Source organism: Polistes dominula, unplaced genomic scaffold (assembly GCF_049000335.1).
Source record: "Polistes dominula isolate Pdom_NZ unplaced genomic scaffold, Pdom_raw_medaka contig_32, whole genome shotgun sequence".
Lineage (NCBI taxonomy): Eukaryota > Metazoa > Arthropoda > Insecta > Hymenoptera > Vespidae > Polistes > Polistes dominula.
In genome coordinates this window covers 1,454,314-1,477,058 of record NW_028300880.1, presented here as the reverse complement: position 1 = coordinate 1,477,058, position 22,745 = coordinate 1,454,314, and the positions used below count along the sequence as shown (strand labels likewise).

The 22,745-nt window shown below is 25.8% G+C and overlaps 4 protein-coding genes across 20 annotated transcripts in view; 2 read left to right on the top strand and 2 right to left on the bottom strand.

The window, feature by feature from the left end:
- Positions 1–8,774, bottom strand: part of gw (trinucleotide repeat containing adaptor protein gawky) — an 81,877-nt gene extending 73,103 nt beyond the window's left edge. For 9 of the 10 annotated variants that reach the window (XR_016177490.1, XM_089175193.1, XM_089175206.1 and 6 more), the window contains exon 1: positions 8,595–8,773. The gene's annotated coding sequence lies outside the window, so the exon portion shown is untranslated. Of the gene's footprint in view, positions 1–8,594 lie in introns of all 10 variants that reach the window. The other variant, XM_089175214.1, reaches the window with a different exon arrangement.
- Positions 8,775–9,448: 674 nt separating this feature from the next.
- Positions 9,449–14,028, top strand: LOC107066686 (uncharacterized). 3 transcript variants are annotated; one of them, XM_015321527.2, is made up of 8 exons: positions 9,449–9,603; positions 10,161–10,502; positions 10,648–11,163; positions 11,242–11,398; positions 11,480–11,701; positions 11,802–11,944; positions 12,353–12,999; positions 13,414–14,028. In XM_015321527.2, the coding sequence occupies exons 2-8, from the start codon at positions 10,272–10,274 to the stop codon at positions 13,430–13,432; spliced, it is 1,935 nt and encodes a 644-aa protein (XP_015177013.2). In that variant the 5' UTR covers positions 9,449–9,603; positions 10,161–10,271; the 3' UTR covers positions 13,433–14,028. The 3 variants fall into 3 exon arrangements, with proteins under 3 accessions (XP_015177013.2, XP_089031292.1, XP_089031294.1); XM_089175166.1 differs by having other exon boundaries at positions 9,461–9,728; XM_089175168.1 differs by lacking the exon at positions 9,449–9,603 and adding an exon at positions 9,750–9,996.
- A 135-nt stretch (positions 14,029–14,163) lies between these two features.
- On the bottom strand, positions 14,164–18,795 carry LOC107066714 (BBSome complex member BBS7). 6 transcript variants are annotated; one of them, XM_089175130.1, is made up of 14 exons: positions 18,747–18,795; positions 18,267–18,368; positions 17,966–18,164; positions 17,596–17,764; positions 17,157–17,233; positions 16,790–17,042; positions 16,442–16,707; positions 15,988–16,177; positions 15,833–15,913; positions 15,612–15,755; positions 15,392–15,513; positions 15,202–15,311; positions 14,439–14,718; positions 14,164–14,373 (listed from the first exon to the last, which is right to left on the bottom strand). In XM_089175130.1, exons 1-14 carry the CDS (start codon positions 18,778–18,780, stop codon positions 14,271–14,273), a joined length of 2,130 nt encoding a protein of 709 aa, XP_089031256.1. In that variant the 5' UTR covers positions 18,781–18,795; the 3' UTR covers positions 14,164–14,270. The 6 variants fall into 6 exon arrangements, with proteins under 6 accessions (XP_089031256.1, XP_089031265.1, XP_015177092.1 ...); XM_089175139.1 differs by having other exon boundaries at positions 18,774–18,795; XM_015321606.2 differs by having other exon boundaries at positions 18,664–18,767.
- Positions 18,428–21,879, top strand: LOC107066715 (uncharacterized). Its single transcript, XM_015321607.2, has 4 exons — positions 18,428–18,542; positions 19,271–19,447; positions 19,549–20,293; positions 20,398–21,879. Exons 2-4 carry the CDS (start codon positions 19,403–19,405, stop codon positions 21,624–21,626), a joined length of 2,019 nt encoding a protein of 672 aa, XP_015177093.2. The 5' UTR covers positions 18,428–18,542; positions 19,271–19,402; the 3' UTR covers positions 21,627–21,879.
- Positions 21,880–22,745: the final 866 nt, after the last annotated feature.

The following is a 22,745-nucleotide window of genomic DNA, read 5'->3' as shown; positions in this document are numbered from 1 at the left end:
TGGTGGTTACTCAAATGTTTGATTATTTTTTAACAACACCGTGTATACATTTTTACTACTTGCGTCATTGATTATCTCACAACAACAACAAAAATAGATAATCTTTTTTTTATTTATTATTTATTTATGTTACATTTGTTACTATTTTATTTGCATGTATTATGAATGAGTTTCTTTTTTTCCAAACCTTTTTTTTTTTTTTTTTAAACGGTAAATATCTATTATCTCGCACAAAAGTATTTACGTAATAAGAATATTTTAAAAGATATTTAAATACATTTCTTTTTTTTATGTTAATTTTTCTCTCTCTCACTCTCTTTTTTTTTAAATATTTACTTTAAAAAAAAGATAACATAAATTATAATATTATTAATAAATTATCAAACATGAAACGATTCGATTTTATAATCGGCCATTTAAATATTTAATGACAATGTTAATCATAAATTTTGTTGTACCATTTAACAAATATTATTATTGAATAATAATAATTATTTATTTATTTATTATCTATTTATCAATAATTACGAGCTATTAAATAATCGTTAATTGCATAACAATGTGCAATAGTAAATTATGCTCATTTAAATTCTGAAAATAATTAATATGAAAAGTTTGTTTGAAAATGATGATGTAAACGTTATTTTTGTGTTCTTTTCATTTTTCCCCCCTCCCTTTTTTTTATCCTCAAACTCTTTATTAAAACACAAAGAGAAATGAAACAATGAATCACGAAATTATTTGAAGTTTCTGATACACGGGGGTTGGTAGAAAGGGTAGGTTAGAACTCTTGTGTTGACCTACCACAATTAATCACGTGATTTGAAACATATGTAACTGCTGTATCATCTAAAGTTGAACAATTTTATCTCAAAAAAACAAAAAAAAGACAAGAAAACAAAACAAAATCAAATCAAATAAAATAAATGTCCTACAAATGTGATATAAAAATAACGATTGCTATTAAACAAATATCATCGATTGTAAAACACAATTAAAATAAACCTACGATAAGTTAAACAAACATAACCTCCCCCCCGAAAAAAATACAAAAATCCTTGTTTCATGGCTTCTATAACGCGTATTTTCGTTTTATTTTATAATATTTTATTTACCATAACATTTGAGTGTATTTTATTATTTGACAAGAATTTATAAACGTTAATTTTATTTTCTATTTTAATTAACTAAAAAAAAACCCCTATAGAAGTTAAACATTTTAAATTAAATTCACGTTACTAAAAGTAACTATAAATTATATTACGTATTATCACGTGATTATGTTGAAATAATAAATAAATAAACATAAAAAATTGAATATAGTCGTATTATCGGTTAACCTAACATTTTTGTCTATATGTATGACAAAACCGTTAATATTTCCGTCGCCATTTTGATAGAATTCTGTATAAGAACAGTAATGAATTATTGTCGATGATTGGTGATTTATAGTTAGTGAGAGAGAGAAAGAGAGAGGGGATTTCATTTGTAACACATAAGTTTCTTAGCTAACTTACACCGAACTCTCTCTCTCTCTCTCTCTCTCTCTCTCTCTCTCGTCGACGATCAATAAGACAACTTCTCTCTCTCTCTCTCTCTTTCTCTCTCGCACTTACTCTCTCTCAACGGAAAACTCTACAAGCATAATTCTAAACTGATAACATGACCTAGGGATATATTAATAACTATAATTGCAAATTGTTGCAACAATAACAAACAACAACCAACGATAAAAAATTAAATAACTGAAAAATAATATCTGCTTGCTGTTAAACATATTAATCATCATACAAACAAATAAAAACAATCATGAAATTATTATCATATTTAATAATTTCATTGTTTGATATCAGTCTATCCGGATATAACGTTTAATGTCGTTCCCAACGTGTGTACTCTCTTGTTAGTTGGTTAGAGTACACACGGAAGCATTTCAAGACCCGGTGACCTCGTTTTCCTAACTACCGTCTTACATTTGAGAGGAGCCATTTTCAGTCGTTGTAAATTATATTACCATCCTCGAAATCATAACTAGATATCAATATTAATATACTACAATGATGATATTAATAATAATAATAATAAAAACAAATTATATGCAATATCTGATTACAAATTAAAATATGTTACTGAGGTAATAACTACGCGAATCAAAAGTTACCAGATAGGTTCATTTCCCCCCCCCCCAAAAATTCATTAGTATCGTGTTTCGAGATTTTTTTTTTTAGATTAAATTTTGTACTTTTTTTTCTTTTTAATAATATGCTTTATTTCATTTACAATAAGATTAAAAAAAAAGGTTATCTATTACAAATTTGTTGGTTAGGATTTTTAAACCAAATGACACAGAGACAAGCTTAGACAACTTTTGATTTGCGTAGTTTATTTTTAAAATCAATCTCCCCCCCTCTGTTTTATACACACGATGATGATTATTCGAAAAATTTCTAAATAATTGAAGAAAAAAAAGAAAAATCAATTATTCAATTTCTCAAAAACTTCTTCAAGTTAATTTTAAATGACAAAATTGGATTTAAAAACATAGTTACTTTGGATCCATCTAAAAAGAAAAAGAAGAAGAAAAAAAACAGAAAAGAAAAGAAAAAACTTTTCCCACTTCCTATATTATCGAATAATCCTACAATTTCTCATTAATAAATCCTTCGTGTTTATTTATTAATATCTTTGCCATCGCGATGATAAAATTCGTAAGAAAACAAAAATAACAAAACTTATCAATTATTTCTTCTAATCACGATCATATTTTTGATCTAACTGTTATGGATATTATAGTTTTTAAGCATTCCCCAACACGTTGTTGTTGATTCTCTTTCTCTCTCATGGCAGTGTTGGAAAGGTCGATTACTTCGGCCCCATTATAACCTTTTTGAAGGGAAATAATATCATTACCCACTTCGCTTGGTTCCTAGAGTAACACGCTTAAGTGTTCACTTTAAACGTTCATTTTCAAGTAAAATAGACGAGTATAAAGTATAATACACATGCTATCAATCTTTCAAAGATTTCCCTCTAAAGAAATTGGAATTTTATCCCTAACAACACTAACCCCATCTATCTACCATCATCCAAAAAATATCCCCAAATTTTACAATAAACATTTGACTATTAAAACAAATTAATTGATTTTAAATCTAAGAACGTAAAATGTAAATATTACGTATAAGTAACGTCAACGCAGTGGTTAAATGGTACAAGAGATTTATACGTGCACACCTACACCCACACACACATACATACATATGAAAGCATAAAAACAAGCGTGTAGGATGCATACAAAGTAAGCTTTGAATAGTGTACTCGTTTTTATATGAGAGTACACCTCCCTCTCTCAATCGATGTATGTGTGTGTGTGTGTGTTTGTATAAATATATAATGGTATAAAGTGGTGTATATGTATAGTAGTAGTAGTAGTAGTAGTAAATACGAGTGTCGCGTGCGCGTAAAGATTTGACGTGTGTGTACGCGGAGTATAGTATAGTGGTCTATATATACGGTGTAGCTTGGCAACAAGCAGTCAGCGAGTTGCGGGGCAAGGTCGACCCTCTCTCCCCTAACTATTTTATCCCAGACATATATTTGTTACGAAACTCTTGTATATAACTACTGCGACAGCCGCGCAACACACAGCTTAACCGCGTTTATTCGAACTAATCGCTCGCTAGCTAGCTAGCTAACTCACAAACTTACTACGTACGACAATATGGCAAATTACTATATTTCTAATTATTATTTTCATTCAAAAATAGATATTTTCTTTTCAATTTTCTTCTTTTAAGGAGACACATTGGATTCCTTCCAAGTGAAAACTTATTTTTTTATAGTGGGGATGAAGTAATTGGCATGGTCCGCCATCTTGAAATTGACAGATAATTTAATTAATTTTTAATATCCAATTTGCGATATTGTTTAATTATTTTGCATAAAAAGTAATAAGTATCTCTTTATTTATTTATTAATTGGTGCAAAATAATTAATGTTATGTTTAGTGTATATCTTAATAAAAGTAAGGGATGTGACTAAAGTACTTCGCCATCTTGAAACTGAGAGATAATTTAAGTAGTCAATTAATGTTTGATATCTAACTTGCGATATTGTTTAATTATTTTGCATAAAAAGTAATAAGTATCTCTTTATTTATTTATTTATTAATTAATTGATGCAAAATAATTAATGTTATGTTTAATGTATATCTTAATAGAAGTAAGGGATGTGACTAAAGTAGTTCGCCATCTTGAAACTGAGAAATAACTTAAGTAGTCAATTAATGTTTGATATCTAACTTGCGATATTATTTAATTATTTTACACAAAATAATTAATCTTATGTTTAATGTATATTGTAATAATAATAAATGTGTGATGCGTAACTACAGTAGTTCGCCATCTTGAAAAATAGAATTAAATGAAAAGTAATAAAAATAAGATATCGTTCAACAATTTTTTTTTAAATTTGTACAAAATAAATGTTTCGTGTAATGATTGGTCAATTATCAATTCAATTATTGATCAATTTCCTTATCCAAAGAATAAAAAACAAATAAATAGGAAAAATGAATGTAACGCAAGATATTGCAACGATGATGATGAAAAACAAGGAAAAATAAATATCAACAAAAGTATTCAATATAACAAATCACATTTTCATCGAATCCCCTAATTGTTTATAAATTGGCATGACTTATCTTCCTTGTTTTACTGTATTAAACGTTATTGTTAATTAGAAACTTCATTTATGCAAACATCTCTAATCTCGATTATATGACCACGCACAACATTGTCATCGTCAACAAACATATTTATGTTTATTTATGCGTAACAAAAAAAAAAATAAGAAATTGTATTTAACGCGTCCAATAGATCTAATATTTTACATATTAGTCATAACTAATCGATGATTACAAAAAAAAAAAAAAAACCAGAATCAAGATTACATTAATTAACATATAATTTATTTGAGAATACTGTTAGTTGTTTTTATTAGAAATCCTACCTCCTATCGAGTTGATGCTGTAATACTTAGCGTATTACGGAAGGATTTGATCGATTTTAATCTTATTTCTAGCGGTCGTTCTCGAACGCCTTCTCATTACATCTACATCCATAGACATCCACACACACGTCCATATATACGTAATATGTTTATACACATTAACACTGAAACATGTTCATCTTTATTTGTGAGTATGTATTTGTGTCGCTGGATCATCGTTTTACGTATGCGATCACTGATGATTATGATGATTATGATGATCATGATAAAAATGGTACTACACATACAAGTATAATCAACATATATATATATATATATATATCTGTTGATCTGTTAGTGGTGTTGTATTACTGTTATACTCTGCTACTACCGCTACACATTTTAGTCGAAAATAATGCTATTTATAAAATCCACCACAAGTAAGTTAAATAAGTATCGGTCGTTGGACGTTGGTATGCATACATGCATGCATGCATTTACATTTTATGTTGCATACCACAACGACCAATACTGTATATTACTTTTTTTTTTTTTGTTAAGTAGAAATCAATGCTTCGTGGTTTTTTTCCAGCCGGTAATAAATTAAGTTGGTATATATTAACTTCTTTCTTTTTTTGTTTTGTTTTTAAACCTGCGGTGTTGCAGAAATAAAAGGAAAAAGAAAGAGAGAGTTGAGTTTATTGTTTCCTATATTTTAATACATACACATATACATAAATATATATATATATATATATATATATATATATATATATATATATATATATATATATTAATAATGTGTATAGAGATCTAACTTTAGTTACAATTTTATTTTATTATTTTAACACTAGATATATCACATCAATCATTTTGACTAGTGTGGTAGAAATAGGTATACTGAAAATGGTGGTATATCTAGTGTTAATAAATTTTGCATATTAAAATTTTAATTAATATATAATATATAATATATAATATATATATATAATAATAATAATAATAATCATATTTTTATTCAATATAATAATTACGTTATTCACATTTTGTTCTTTATTCAATTTTGTTTTTAATATTACTTTACTTTCAAAGAAGATTTAATAAAGAATGAAAAATTTACAGAATGAAAATAACACGAATTAAATGTATATTAAGTAAATATATATATATATATATATATATATATATATATATATATATATATATATATATATATATATATATTTGATAGAATGTATACACACAAGTATATTAATAAACATATTTGAAATAATTTAATCCTATACTCGATTATCCATTGAACTTTCATTTATCCGTTTAGTTTGACCCCTTGATCATATTGGTTAATCAAGATTCTACTGTATATATATATATTTGTATATATACTGTATATATATCTTTACACATTATATATATATATATATATGATTTAAATATACATTTGAATCAACTGTTACAATCAACTAGTGTATATATATATAATACAGATAAAACGTTATATATATATATATATTATTATACAGTTAAAAAAAGAAAGGAATAGATATTAATGGTCAAAATGTATTACTAAATAAAATTGTATAGAATAAAAAAGAAGGTTGCTACTTTTACTAAAAAGAAAAAAATAAACGACGGGCATTGACGTTTGACCCCTATTTATCGGTATGCCGGAAACCACGATAAATTTGTAAATAGCTCATTTCAAAAGCATACACTTTGAATCGTATATTACAATGTATATATATATACTACAATATTATGTACAAACGTATATACGCACAGAATCATTTACGTAATATGTAATAATAGAAATTTCAAATTGATTATTTTCTTTTTAAATTTTCCCGCCATCTTAACAAGGGGGGAAGTACATATCGTTATTTTAACTAATACTATTTTATTATCGCTATTATTGATTGATTAAAGATAACGATCTCTGTTTAGAAAGAAAAAAAAGAAACATAAAAGTGAAAGAAAGAAAAAAAAGATTAGATTAAAATTTTTTTTTACAAATTTATATATATATATATATATATATATATATAAATATAATAAATGGTATGAGATAATAAATCAATAGAATTAAATTCTTACGTTACGTACGTAATTATTTTATGATTTATATCTATAAAAAAAAAGAAAAACCCATAAAAATATATATAACAATAATTAATTAATAGTATTGTTTATAAATGAACAAATGAAATTACATTTATTATATAAAATAATGATATTAATTAGAATACTAGCTTTTTAGTTAACTGTTAAGTAGATTTGGTTATCATTTGTAACAATTATTACTACTCGAGTCATATTATTACTCGAGATTAATAATTATCAATTTAATATAAAGTTACATTTATCTATTAATTTATCTATCTACCTATTATCTATCTATTTATTTATCTCTTAACGTTTACATCAAGATCCCTTATTACAACATATTATCACTCAAATCTTAACTCTTCCTGGAAGTGACATATTTTAAGATAAGAAACACACAATATTGGTTTCATATATAATTACTGATTTCATTTGTTATCACTTTAATTACTTCTCTTATTACATACACATAAATTAAAAATATTACATTATATTATATATATATATATATATATAACCTAATGTATATATATGTACAATGTAATATATGTATAACCTAAAATATTTGTATTAATTGAAAATAATAATGAAACTAATTAAAATATTATTCCAATGAAATATTTTGATATCAACATTGTTAATAAACATAAAAAATGTTCATAATAAAATTGTATTTGCATTATTCTTTTATCTCTCTCTCTCTCTCTCTCTTTCTTTTATAGTGTTCACATAAAAATTATGGTAGCGTTGCCTGTCACTTTCGCTCCAACACATATACACACGCATACACACCTAAATTGTATTCTTGTACCAATATAGTATACTCTTAGAAAGGTTCCAATTATTTATGTTTTTCCTTTTGTTTCTTTTTTCTTCCCCGTTCAAATATTTCTAATATTCAATATTATTTATGAATAATATAAAATAAATATAATATAAAATAAGAAAATAAATATATATATATGTATATGTATATGTATATGTATATGTATATACTTCAATATTCTATAATATATTATAGTTACATATGATAGATATTTCCCTTTAAGGTCAAACGTTCACATATCAATATGGGAGTAACTCGTCATTGTATTAGAAATCAAACGTATAGTAAAGAGTTTACAATTTTAAAAACATCTTACGTAAGTTACTGGGTCCTACGTTTTCTATTTCAACGCCATACGAATCCTATTCGCGCTTACATACTCTTATACATATACACATCATGCACACATATGTATATACTCATATATAAATACATAAATTATATATCTATATATATATATACATATATATGCATCCATCCATATATATAAAAAGTATATGCACTTACGTACTTATATATATATATATATATATATATCGGTTATATTTATATTTGAAATACGTAGTACGCGACACGAAATGATGATCACAAGAATGCGTAGAAGCAAATTTGTTCGATATATTTAACACGATACATACCATATATAAATTTCGATAATTATTTAAATGAAACTCACCTACGGCAGCGTGTGCAGTGGCGTTAATAACTGAGGAAGTCTCACTATCACACGAAAACTACACTTTTCACACACTCAAAAACACATTTCGTACAATCAAGGGAATTCTTTATTGAAAACGAGCCTCCATTGCTTGGCACGGAGTTCCTACGAGCTATCGCGGCGCTACGTTGGCTCGCTGTTTTTTATCATAAACAATACAATTATATGATTATCTATACGTTAGTACTTTTGTTTTACTGCAACCATCAAAGAGTATATTAACTATAAACGGAATAGACCAACCGCGTTCTTTCTTTGTTTTCATTTGCTTATACTACTAACCTGTCAAAAGCTCATTGGTTACTTCATTTTCTTAAGATTAATTTCATTGGTTGATATTTCTATAAGCATTATATTATGCAATTTGTTTAATAATTTTATTAATATATATTATAATTATACATTTATATATTAATTGTTATAGTTATATATAAATTGTATTTATATCATTTCAATATATCAAATATTTTTTTCTTATAGTAACTTTCTATTGGTTCATTTTACGAGTACCGGTATAATCGTCTAATCAAAACGAGTTTCGATGTTACAATGAATACTTTTTTTATTATTCTAATAGTGAACTTTGTATTATAATAAATTCATTGTTTTTAAATTGTTTATACAAATTAGTTGTATATAAATGAATTTTGTTGGTTAATTTCCGTAACAAATTTTAATGCGAATGAATATTTTGATGAATGTTTATTTTCTTTTGGAAGGAATGCGCATGTTTAAAATGATAGTAAATAACATGAGAAAGGATAAAAAATGATAATTGTTATATTCATTAAGAACGTGTATTAATAGTTATCAGACAGGTGGCGTGAAAGTCTTACATCCGTTCTAATGGCGTCAAGAGCCAAGCACTGTTGTCACATTTTGTTCTACAGTGTTTCAATATTTTGATTTATTTATGTTAACCAAATAGTAAAGAAAACGGGCAGAACATAACTTTGGACTATAGAAGGTGAATAATGAAAGATGAAGGAAGGCAAATTTATTACTGTTATTAGTGAATCAATTATTGAGTATTTTCGTGTATTCATTGAGTGCAGTGACCTTGGTTTCACTGTCATTTCTCAGTTTATAAAGGCGCGTAATTTAAATCTTCATTTACTTTCAATTTGACAATATTACATTAACTTTATGTTAAAATTTTCATATTTTTTAAAAGAACAAATTTAAACAAATTTGAACAATAAAATGGTCATTTTAATAATACAAAATTAATTAACTTTAATTTAATATTATTATTTTACACAATGGTACAAATAATTACAATTGTAAATTAAATTAAAAAAAAAAAGACCATATCACTTTTTTTCCTCAATATCAACATAACATCAATAACCTATTGTAGGTACAGTAATATTTTTTTGTATTATTTAATAGTATATAAATTACATATCTAATTTAAATAATATATAATGTTAATTAGAAAGAAATTATTTTCATTAAAAATATATATAATTATACTACTACTACTACTACTACTAATAATAATAATAATTTTATTATTACCAGGTACAAATATTTGCCTCACACAGATGAATCAACAATAAATTTTGAAAAATATTTTTTCAAATAATAGACACACTTACATACATATTATATAATAAATATATATATATAACTATGGAGGTAACAACGGAAGAAGCACAAGCTGTATTATTAGAAGGTATGGAAGGTGATCAGTACATCACCATACAAAGAGCGGATGGAGAATCAATGAGCAAAGGTGTACCTCTGATAACATTAAATGGAGATTTAATTTCTGATCGGATGGTAGTTGATATGATCAATGGGACTGATTATGGTGCTGCAACGCAATATTACGAAGCTGATTTGTTACCCGAATTAACAGAAGTAATTAACATATATATATATAATATTTTTCTGTATGTAATTTATACATATATATGTATATAAATGTATAATTTTATTGATACATATATTTTGCTTGTTTTTGTTTTTTTTCTTTCTTTTTTTTTTTTTTATTACATATTACTAGGAAGATCGAAAATTAGCAGCAGCATTAGTCGCCGTTCAATTGCAACAACAACAAAAACATCAACAACTTCATGGTCAATCGCAACATGAAGATTCAGCACTGCCAGACGTTTCACATTTAGAAACATTAGGATCAGTCAATGGTTATTCCATACAAACCGTACCCGAACCAAATTCAACTACTATCTATCCAACTTTGCAATCGTTTAAGAGAATGGGACACAGCATTAAACAGGAATTTATTAATGTCAAAAGTGAATACGATGTTAATGTATCTGCTGAAAGTAGTGAAGATACAACATTGACTCCTGGACCTAAACGTTCTTTACCGCATAAAAAACGAATTCCACGTAAATTAAAACAACAGAGTAAAAAGAATGCAACTAAAAAAGATGTCGGTAAAATTAATCAAGATTCTATAAATGAACAAAGAAATGAAATGCAAGTACACGTATTTGAATGCGAATTGTGTGGCTCTAGATATAATAGCCAATTAAAATTTTTTGAACATTTAAAGGTGAATTATTTAATTTTTATGTTTTTTTTTTCAACACATTTGTCCTATTTTAATTAATTCATGAATTATTTTGTTTAGGTACATTATGAACCAGTTAAACAAGAGACTAGAATAGCTCAAGCGACAAATACTAGTATCACAATATCGGTACCGGAAACGGTACAAGGCCTAGAAAATACTGTGATAGAAGAATTTAGCGAACCAGAAGATATTATGGAAGGAATAAGAGGTGTTGGTAAGTATAATCATTTAACTTTTAAATAATATATACTTTTCATTCATTTATGAAAATGTATTTTCATTATTTGTATATTAGTTGAAGAAACTGCAGCCCACATTAATGATGAAACGGAATCACCTTTATCAAATACAAACAATGAAGCTATGTTATGGGCTATTACTGATGTAACTGATCATGTACAGAGGGACCATGCAAGAACATCTACGACTACAGAACAAAATTTACCTGAAAAAGAAAAGACTAATAATATCCAACAGACGGCAAAGAAAAAGAAAACTATGAAAGCACGAAAATCAAGTATGTGTATAAAAAGAAAATAATTCATAAGTATTAGAACAAATAGAATATCTTTTTAAATAGATACAAATTAATTCGTAATTTAATTAATTAATTTTAGGTGACGAATTGACATGTACTCAATGCGATAGATCATTTCATCATAAGAATAGTCTTGTTTATCATATGAGATCGCACAGTGGTGAAAGACCACATCAATGTGAAGTTTGTGGAAAAAGTTTCTTTGCAGCTAGTGCATTAAAGGTAAATCAAAATAATAAATATTATAATACAATAATCCTTTCAATACAGTTATGTTGTTCACATTATGGATACTTGAATCACAAATAAGATTCTACTGTATAATATGGAATATGAATTTGATTGTAAAGCAGATAAAAGATGAAATATTAAGTGATGAATAATTATTGTCATTGAAAGGGTTAATAAATGATATCATTATTACTACAGTGGTGTATCAAGTTAAGCGGATGCCCCAATTGATGTTTCGAAGTCCTCAAACTAAAGTTAGAAAATAATAACGTAATTTTCCTTAAACTCTAATATGAAAAGAAATTGTAAAACCTTGGGGTCTTATATAGCTGCTTAATTCATTACTGGTACTACTATTAATAATAATTAATTATATTAATGTAATAATTAATCTTATAGGTACATAAGCGTCTTCATAGTGGTGATAAACCATATAAATGTGAAATATGTGGTCGTCATTTTAGACAATGGGGTGATCTTAAATATCATTCGACAAGTATTCATTCGGAACAAAAACAATTTCAATGTGAATATTGCGGTAAAGATTTTGCAAGGAAGTATTCTTTAATAGTTCACAGACGCATTCATACAGGTGAAAAGAATTATTGTTGTGAATATTGTAATAAAACATTTAGAGCAAGTAGTTACTTACAAAATCATCGTCGTATACACACCGGTGAGAAACCACATCCATGTACAATTTGTGGAAAACCATTCAGAGTACGAAGTGATATGAATAGACATTTGAATACACATTCTCGAGGAAGATCTGACAGACCTTTAAATAGAATAATAACGGGGAAAAATATTGAAGAGGATGATGATAAAGGTGCTCAAGCTAAAAGTATACAAGATTTTATGAGAGATTTAAAACGTGAGGTAGAAGGTACTACCAGAGTTGTAGAAATTGTTCCACCAGATGATAATCCTGAAAGTATATTACCACATGCTGGAGGACAAACTTTGGAATATACAGTTACAACAACAGCTGATGGTAATTCTGAAAGGGATCCTTTAGAAGCTGTTGTTCGTACCACCGATAATATGTATGTATTATTAAACTTCTTTTCTCATAATAATTTGATAAATATTTATTTTAAAATAATATATTCTTTTATATATATATATAAATATATATATAAAATGATTTTGATTGTCAAACAATCTACATATATATAAATAAATATAAATATATAATATATAAATATAAATATATATAAAATATTAATATTATTAATATATATATATATATTATAATTATAATTATATTATATTATAATTATATATTATATATTATAATATATAATTATAATTATATATTATATTAAATATTATTATAATATATATTAGATAATATGTATATATATATATAAATTATTATATCTTATTATATAAATTATTATATATAAATTATTATAAATTATAAAATGTATAAAATTATTTTTTTCTTTACATTTCAGGCAATACTTTTTTATGTAATTAATAATGTCAAATAAAAATAAGACAATTGTGTATAATTTTCATTTACATGATGAATGTACGTGTAAGAGGGGGAAGAAAAAAACAAAAAAAGAAAAAAGAAAACAGAAAAAAAAAATATATATTTCAATGATTAAGATGGATGAGAATAAGAACCAAAATATAATTCTTCATTTGAATCTTTTAATTGCGTATTATGAAAATAACTTTAACTTTTTCTATAATAGCATTATCCCTTTTCTTCTTTTCAACTACTTTGTAATTTATATACAGTTAGTAAGAATAATAATAATAATTATTATAATAATAATAATTAAAAAAAAACAAGAAAAAGATAAAAAAAAAAATAAACAAAAAAATAATATTGTATATCGATTTAAAATATACAAACAATTAGAAATATATATATTCACTTATGTATACACAAATATAAATTGTATGTATATATATATATATATATATATATATACACACACAACACACACACACATACTGTAACTAATAATGCTCTCAAGGATAATGCATATGTACATTTTTATGGTTAATTAATGATAATATAAGAAAATATATTTTTTACTTGAAGATGTTTATAGAAATCTGTTGGTCCACTTTTTTATTCACCTACACATAGAAACACATATATATATATATATTTATGTAAATAAATACAGGATGTCTCAGAAGTGCACCACGAACAATTTTACCTTTGCAACAAGTGAACTACAAACAACATTTTTAGAATATGTAGAATATACTTTTACAATTTGATCAATGAATTCTGAAACACCCTGTATATATTTGATTTGAATTCTTCTTATTATTCCACAGTTGAAATATTTCATGAAGAAATAACTTTACCGGTAAAAATTTGTAATAATTTAACGAAATCTTTTGATTCAAGCGAATCATTTAATTTCTCAGCTGCAGACTTACTACTAATCCTATTTAACAAAAAAAAACATGATTAATTAATAATATAAAAAATGGAATAATAATTAAACGTTACCTTCGAGCACCTTTAGCTCGTTCCCAATCAACATATAAATCTGTTATAACGCCATGTAATCTGTTTAAAACTTCTGTATCTTTAGCCATTTGTGTTCTAATGTTTTGTTCATTTGTTATTAAATCTTGATACTTAGTACATAAATTATCTTTTGGATTAGTCTTCAATTCAAATTCTTCAAGGGCATCTAAAATCTTGATTTTTTCAATTAATTCATGAGCACCATCTAATTGTGGTTTTACAAGTTCTAATACTCTTGAAATACTACCAACTGCAACATCTAATTAATATCATTAAAATCATTATAAATTTGTTGAATATTTTTTTGTTTTTTTTAAATCATTTTTTAAAATGATCAATAAATATTATTATAAAACAATTTATTTAACACTAGATATATACCACCATTTTCAGTATGCCTATTTTCTACCATCCTAGTCAAAATGACTGGTGTATAAAAAAGAAAATGCTTTTTAAAGCTTCCAGTCTTTATTTATTTTTAAAAAATAATTTAAAAATGTTTAACAATAATAACTTTAATAGATAAATAGATTTATAGATATTTGTAAAAAAACAAAACGCTTAATTATTTACAGAACTCAAATGTTACATGTGTGTGAAGTAGAAATTTTGAATTAAAATGGCGTCAACCGGTCAAAATGATGACTGGTCTGGTATATCTAGTGTTAATAACAGTTTTAAAATATATATATATATATTTTTTTTATAATTAATTTCTATCAATCAAATAAATATTTATTACCACAAAATACTTCTAATTTAATTTTACGTTTAGTTGCTTCTCTTGTCAATATATCTCTAAGTATAATAATGGTCGATATATTTTCTCCCAAAAATACAGCGCTTCCTTTTCTGTAAAAAAAAAAAATACAAATAATAATATCAAAGTTGCTTAACTTATTATCTATAAATAAAAAATATTAATAACTAACTTATATTTACACTTCAATATTGTTCCAATGAAAGATGATTTATATATTAAAATGGCTTCGTTGTCGTATAAATGAGGTCTTTCAGGAATATCCGGTAATACAAGAGAAAGCCATGCGTGCATCTAAAAAAAAAAAAATAAATGAAAACATTAAAATATATTTTATACTTTACAATGATGATATAAAATATTAATATTATCATGAATGATTTTGTTGATACCTCATTAACTGTAAAATTACCACTCAATCTTAATTCGTTGAAAGGTCCTCCTGCCAATGTTTCTGCATCTTCAATGTGTTGTCTTTTATGTGATGATAAAGCATATATAGGTACTAATATTCTACGACAACATTTTGGTTGTACCTATGTGATAAATATTAATATTAATTATAATATTAATTGAAAAGTAATATTTAGATTTTGATGAAGTTAAATGATACCTGTGATGTAACATAAATTTGTAAAGTACCCGGTTGTCCTTCGATAGTTCTTAATCTCATTTCGAGTCGATTAGTATTGATCTATAATTTATATCACAAATTATAATTATTTCAAAGTATATCTTAACAATAAATATATATATATATATACATACTTGACATCTGTATGTAGCAAGTATAAAGTTTCCTTCTTTTGGATTGCACATAGATAAACTTACTACTGCACTATTATTTTCAACATCTAACAAAACTATCGGTGTATCTGACTGTATAAGAATATTATCTATCGATGTATCTAATTCTACTGAGAGTGAATACGATGCATCTTCTTCATGTAAAACCATTCTAAAAATAATTGACAATTATAAATAATATGAATAGACCACTAGGTAGACCGAGACGTAGATGAGAGGATAATATTATTTCGGGACTTGAAAGAAATAGGATACGAAGACCACGAATGGAAGGATTGTGCTCAAGGACAGGAACAATGGCCCCGGAATTTGGTATTTGCGGCAATGAACTTTCGAGTTCCTTCCTAATGTCAGTTAATAATAATAATAATTATAAATAATATAAACAATTCAAAATGAAAGATAATCAAGTAACCTGTGTTTTACAGCTAATATTAATGGTGCTAAAGGATCAGCCATAAAATTATTAGTTTCTCTTTCTTCAGCAAGTTTCTCTTCCAACTGATGTATTTCAAGTTTCAATTTTGCTATGACCGTATCACTTTGTCCAGCTTCTAATAATCCAGGTGGTTTAGTAGTTAAACCAAATATTCGACCGGAATAAGTAGTAACGAGAACTTCAGGATAACCAACAGCACCGATGATTCCACCAACAACTGTACTAATACTTTCACCAGCATTCTAATAAAATATTATTTTTCTTTGATTATTAAATAATTTTTATGTTCCTTTATTATATAAAAAAATAATATGTAATAATTACATAACGGTAACGTAAACATGGTGACATATCTTCATCTGGAAACGTATATACTTCAATAATTCCATCTTGTCTTCCGATAAGTATATCTAAACCATCTTGCAATTCAAATGTATCTAAAGAAGTTATTTCAGATCCCATAGAATTAATCAACCAAGTAATTCTTAACGTTTTGTTTCCTTGCAGAGTTAATAAACCAACTTTACCATCAATGGTACCTAACAATACACGTTCTGATGATTCAATTTCTTTTTCTCTACAAAAAAAAAAAAAAAGAAAATTAAGAACGTAAATATTAATACTACACTTAATACAATTTATGACAAAATGAAGATTTGTCTTAAATAATTATATACACTATTAACAGAACCTATATACAGCAAGCACAGTAGGAATACTTGGCAATCTTAAAACTGTTGGTCTCATTGTTCCATGTAAAACACGTATCTGGAATAATATTAAAATAAATATCAAATAAATAATATTCTTTATTAATGAGATTAAATATAATCATAATTTTGTTCAATTATTTTTCTTTTAACATTAGAACTATACCACACCAGCCATTTTGACTGATTGGTCGTTGATTTGATTTGATATCAAATATTCTATTATTGTACTTATTGTTATTATACAGTTTTTAAAATCTCAGAATAGGAAGTTCCTTTTGTGAAATAATAATAAGTCAATAAATATAAAAATATATTTTACTTTTACATCTTTTTAAAGACCAGTTATTTTGACTGTAATTTTGTGGTAGAGACAGCTACGTATTAACTATTGATAATTCTAGTGTTAATAATACTTACTGCACAATCACTACAAGCAAGAATGGCATATACCATAGAATTGTCGCTAGGTAAAAGTACAACATCGTTTAATATTTCACCAGCCAAATATGAATCAGCATCTTTGCAATCGTGATATCTATGATAAAGATCTCGAGCACATGCTGCTAAATCTGGACCAAGTACATATCTGTAACATATTTTACATGTCAATAATTTGTCATACATTTTTCATGTATATTACAATACAAACATCAATTCAATATATGTTAAAATAATAAATGTATATGTAGATACTTTACATTTTTACTGTATAAACGTATACATGTATTAAATTAATATTTTATTTATAATTAAAATAAATGATTAGAATTAATGAGATTAAACTTACAAAGCAGAAATAGGATCCAACAGACTAGTATCAAATTCTAAAAATAATTTTCCTTTTTTGGTAAAACCTTTAACTGAATTTTCATATGCAACAAAAATCTTATCTTTTGGTGTACCAAATGAACCACCAAGAATCATTTTATTAATCTTTGGTCCGGGTAATGATTTGAATAACGCTTGTAATTCTCCTTTCTTTGTACCTGTTTAAAAAAAAAAAAAAACAAAAAAATCAAATATCATTTTGTTTTGTTTTTGTATATAGAAATGAATTTATTGAAAATAATAAAATTTAGATGATTTACCAAATACTTGAAGTATACCATCATGATCAGCAACGGCAAACTTTTGAGTTTGTTTGGGATCTGTTGGTGGAAAGATTCTAGTTGTACCACGAGAAGTAACACCTACAGAAATATAATCAACACGTGATAGTGTTAATGTCATATTTATTCTATTCAAATTTTAATAATAAAATTTATAACATGATTTAAAAGAATTACGTATAATAAGTAAAGAAAATTCTATTAGATTCATACAAGTGGATCAATTTAACCATAGCAACGATAATGTACAACAAAGTATGTATAGATGATAATTCATTAGAAAATTCAGAATATAGGTTATATAAGTATAATTTTTTAAGAATAATTACTATATTATTGATACAATAAATAAATAATAATTGTGATTTGTTTTTACATAATATTTTAACTATCTAAATGGTGTTATGGTGTGTTTATTCGTATATTAGATGAAACATATGATTTATGAAAATTGATTACAGTGAAAAATAATATATTTTATTTTACAATTCATATTATATTAAAGTGCATAATATTTTATTTTATCAAAATTCATTAAATGTTTATTTTAATATCATATTTCATACCTAACCTAAAAATAGTTATATATATATATAATAAAAAATAGTTACATAAAGAGAAAAAAAGGACGTGAAATTTACATGCAATTAAAGTGAAATTTCTTAAGTTTCCACACCTGTCACCAGAGGTCTTCACCAATCGGTATTTTCTATTTTTTCCCCTAGCAAATCTTGACCAATAGATATCTCCAATTTCTCTTTCCGCCAATCAAATAATGCGCTTCTTTCCAAACTTATTATTTTGTTCGTGTCATTTTGAAAATTTTCGATTCAAAAGAAATTTCAATAGAAAAACGTGTAATTGTTATTTTATAAATGTTTCAAAACATTTAGAATTGTATTCAACAAGTAATTATATATTTCAATGTATAAGTCATACAAAATCTAGTTATATATTTTGTAATTCATTATTATTTTTGTAAGCATGGACAACCTGTATCCGGGATTTCCCTTATTAGAAAATATTTCATTAAAGTTATGTGCAACGTCAATTAAGAATAAGTCGCAGTTGCATTTGGCTGGATAAAAGAGTTAAAGAATTTATTTTCTTCAAAAATGGAAAGCAAATCAACAGTCGTCGAATTTTCGGATGTGCAGTGGGTTAGTATAATAATATTAATAATATTTGATTTATAAATTTAATCAAAATTTATATATTACGGATATTTTTGTTAACATTTGACGTATATTTCTTAAAACAGGATAAATTGTTGGAGAAAGCTGTTGCCTATCAACAAAATTTTTATGAATTACTTCCAGATTGGACGGTATGTAAAAAAGATGATTATAAATTAATTAAACAAAATATAGGATATGCTATTTGTGGTTCACCATTTTCTGAATCAACTTCTGATTCGAATAATATTTTATCTATTGATACTGAAAACATAACAGATGATACTGATATAAATGATCTTATTCAATATTCTCCTCAAATGGAACAAATCATAAGTGTTATTTTACATAAGATTTTACGATACAGTTGTGAACCTAATACCAATTTAATACATTATGGAATCGTATATAATATGATATTTCGTAATAAAATAACTGACCAATGTAAAATGAAGGCTGAAGAAGAAATAATTGGTCTGCCTGTATTTAAATTAAAACACTATAATAACGAGAAGAATTTTATTGTTTGGTATTTGGATATTCAAGGTAGAATATACGAAAATTGGGAAGATTATATATTGAATAATAAGTTTCCAAAGTGTACAATGGTCTATCCAAAAGATGGTTATTACCAACCAAATCCGGATTTTCAAATTACTCCAGATTGTTCAACTGTATGGTTAATTGCTAAAGACTCTTATGAATGTTCGAGTCGTGCACATGTTATATCTACAATTAACTACACAGTTAATACGGTAGGCCCTGCTGTTACCGTTGGCGTAGGAGTTGTATCACTCTTTACTCCTGTTGGTCCACTAGTTTCTGCGGCAGGTAAATAAGAATTCTTTATATAAATTTAATCTTTTATTGTTAAGTCAAGTCAGGTCACACATTAAGTCATTTTTTGTTTGTTAATCATATTTAACAATAAACAGGACAAACAGCGATGTTTGTGCAAGGTGTTTGGAGTGCTGGGAATTGTGCATCAGAATTATATGATAAATCCATACACAAAGAATCCATCAGTCCATTTAATGGAGGCAATTTATCTCTTTGGTTAGGAATATCTGGATTTACTGTTGCATTAGTACTTCAAGGTAGTACTGTTCTTCTTAAGAAAGCTGCTGAAGAAGGTGTAAGAGTCAGTCAAACAGCTATGACAGTATACGACGTTATATTAGTAACCAATATATCCATCAATTTGATCGGTATTGGTTATAAAGGTTTCCAAATTTACAACAAGTATAAAGAATCAGAAAGAGTTGATATTCAAGATATCTTTTATTTAGGAACTCATGTATTGTTCTTTATGAATTCCGTGATAAATATTCAATTTGCTAAAGATGTAATTAGAACGACACAAGGATTAGTATTAAAAGAGTTTGAAAAGAATCTACGTGATGAGAATTTGCGTAAACGTTATCAGTATGCAAAAGAGAAAGCTAATGCGGAATTTAATAAAAATCAAATGGAAGAAAATGCTGCTATTATACGAAACTTTAAATATTATGCGATGAATGATGTAACGGGGGAAATAACAAGTAATCATTTTCCTACAACGTCGACTTCTTTGTTAAACTTTGAAGGTGGACAATTAAAAATCCATGGAATACCTTTAATAGATCCGATGTTATTAATTGTTACATTAGGTAAAACGTTTTTGAGAAATATCGACGAATCAAATTCATCATCAACTGACAACAGTTCAAATAAACTCAAACAATTACTTAATATGTTACTCATCAATTTGTCTAAGAGTACTGATAATCAAAGTAGACGAAAAATACCTATTGTTAATGATTTTAACAATCTCATAAATGACTTGAAGAGAATTAAAAAGTCTGAAGATATATTACCTTTTATATTCAATACAGCTGTATATATATTAAGGAGTAAGAATAAGATTGAGTTTTTGGTTGAAGCATGTCGTTACGTATGGGATTATATGAAAGTAAATATGAAACAAGCAGGATATGATGTATTTAATACATCTGAGAATAGTGATGATAATAAAAATTGCATCAAATATATGCAATGTCTTTTTATATCAATATATGAAGCAGTTGACGTTATGATGCAACGCTTTTTTGACGCTCTTCAACAATACGTAATTATGATTAATAAAAATTCATCGCAATTTAATGGTAAAAATTATCATAAATAGATTATTGTTCAATTACTATATTTTTTATATATGCATTTGTGTATATAATCTTAAAGAAATATGCTTGGTATTTGCAGCAATGAATTTTCGAATTTTTAAAGTCAATTAATAATAATAATAATAATAATAATGATAAGTTTTTTATATGCAATATATATTACAATAATATATAAATAAATTAGCTTATATATAATATGTATGTGTATATAAATATTGACAAAAAAGAAATAAATAAAAGCTTAAATTAAAAATATTTGATTTAAGTTGTATTCAGTAAGTTTCTATGTAAAAAAAAAAAAGTACTATACCTATAAGTATACCGGAAGTACGGTATGAAGATGAGCGAGACGTCATCTGCGTTTGGTTTTAAAATTCATTCGTATGTGCCGTTTCCCCTCCTCCTCCTCCTCCTCCTCCTTCTCCTCTTTCTCCTTCTCCTTGTCGCATATCATCAAAGGCGGGGAAAAAAAAACTAAGAAAGAAATGCCTTTATACTTATTCGAAAGTTCTTTCAAATTATTTTACGCTAAATCAATCATCTTTCTTTTTAATACTTTTCAACCTTTTTTTTTTTTCGTTTGACTATTTTCATAAACGTTCATTTATATTATTCGTTTATATTTATTGTTATATTTAATTTTCATTTGTTTTGTTTTGTTTTGTTTAGCATTTATTTACATTTTAATTAATTACAAATTAATTCAATGTTTTTTTTTGTCGATCATTATATCAATGAGTAACGTAGTGTGACGTATCAAGTCAAATGAACATCTTTTAAAATAAAAGGAAAAAAAAAGAAGAAGTAATCAAAAATTTGTTTATAACACAACGCATTGTGAGTAAATGTATATTTTAATAAAAAAAAAAAAAAAAAAAAACCGCGCGTATACAATTACAAAAGAAATTTTTCAAAACTTCCGAGTTATCTTCGGTGCTCTGAATGGCTCTGAATAACTGTTGTTTAATCCGCCATTGTTGTTCACAAATAATGCTTTCAAAATAACATTTTATTTATTTATACATTTTTTTTAATGTTAAAAATTATTAATTCAATTTTATCAATTGAAATTTTTTAAAACTTCCAAATTATCTTCGATGCTCTGAATGGCTCTGAATGGC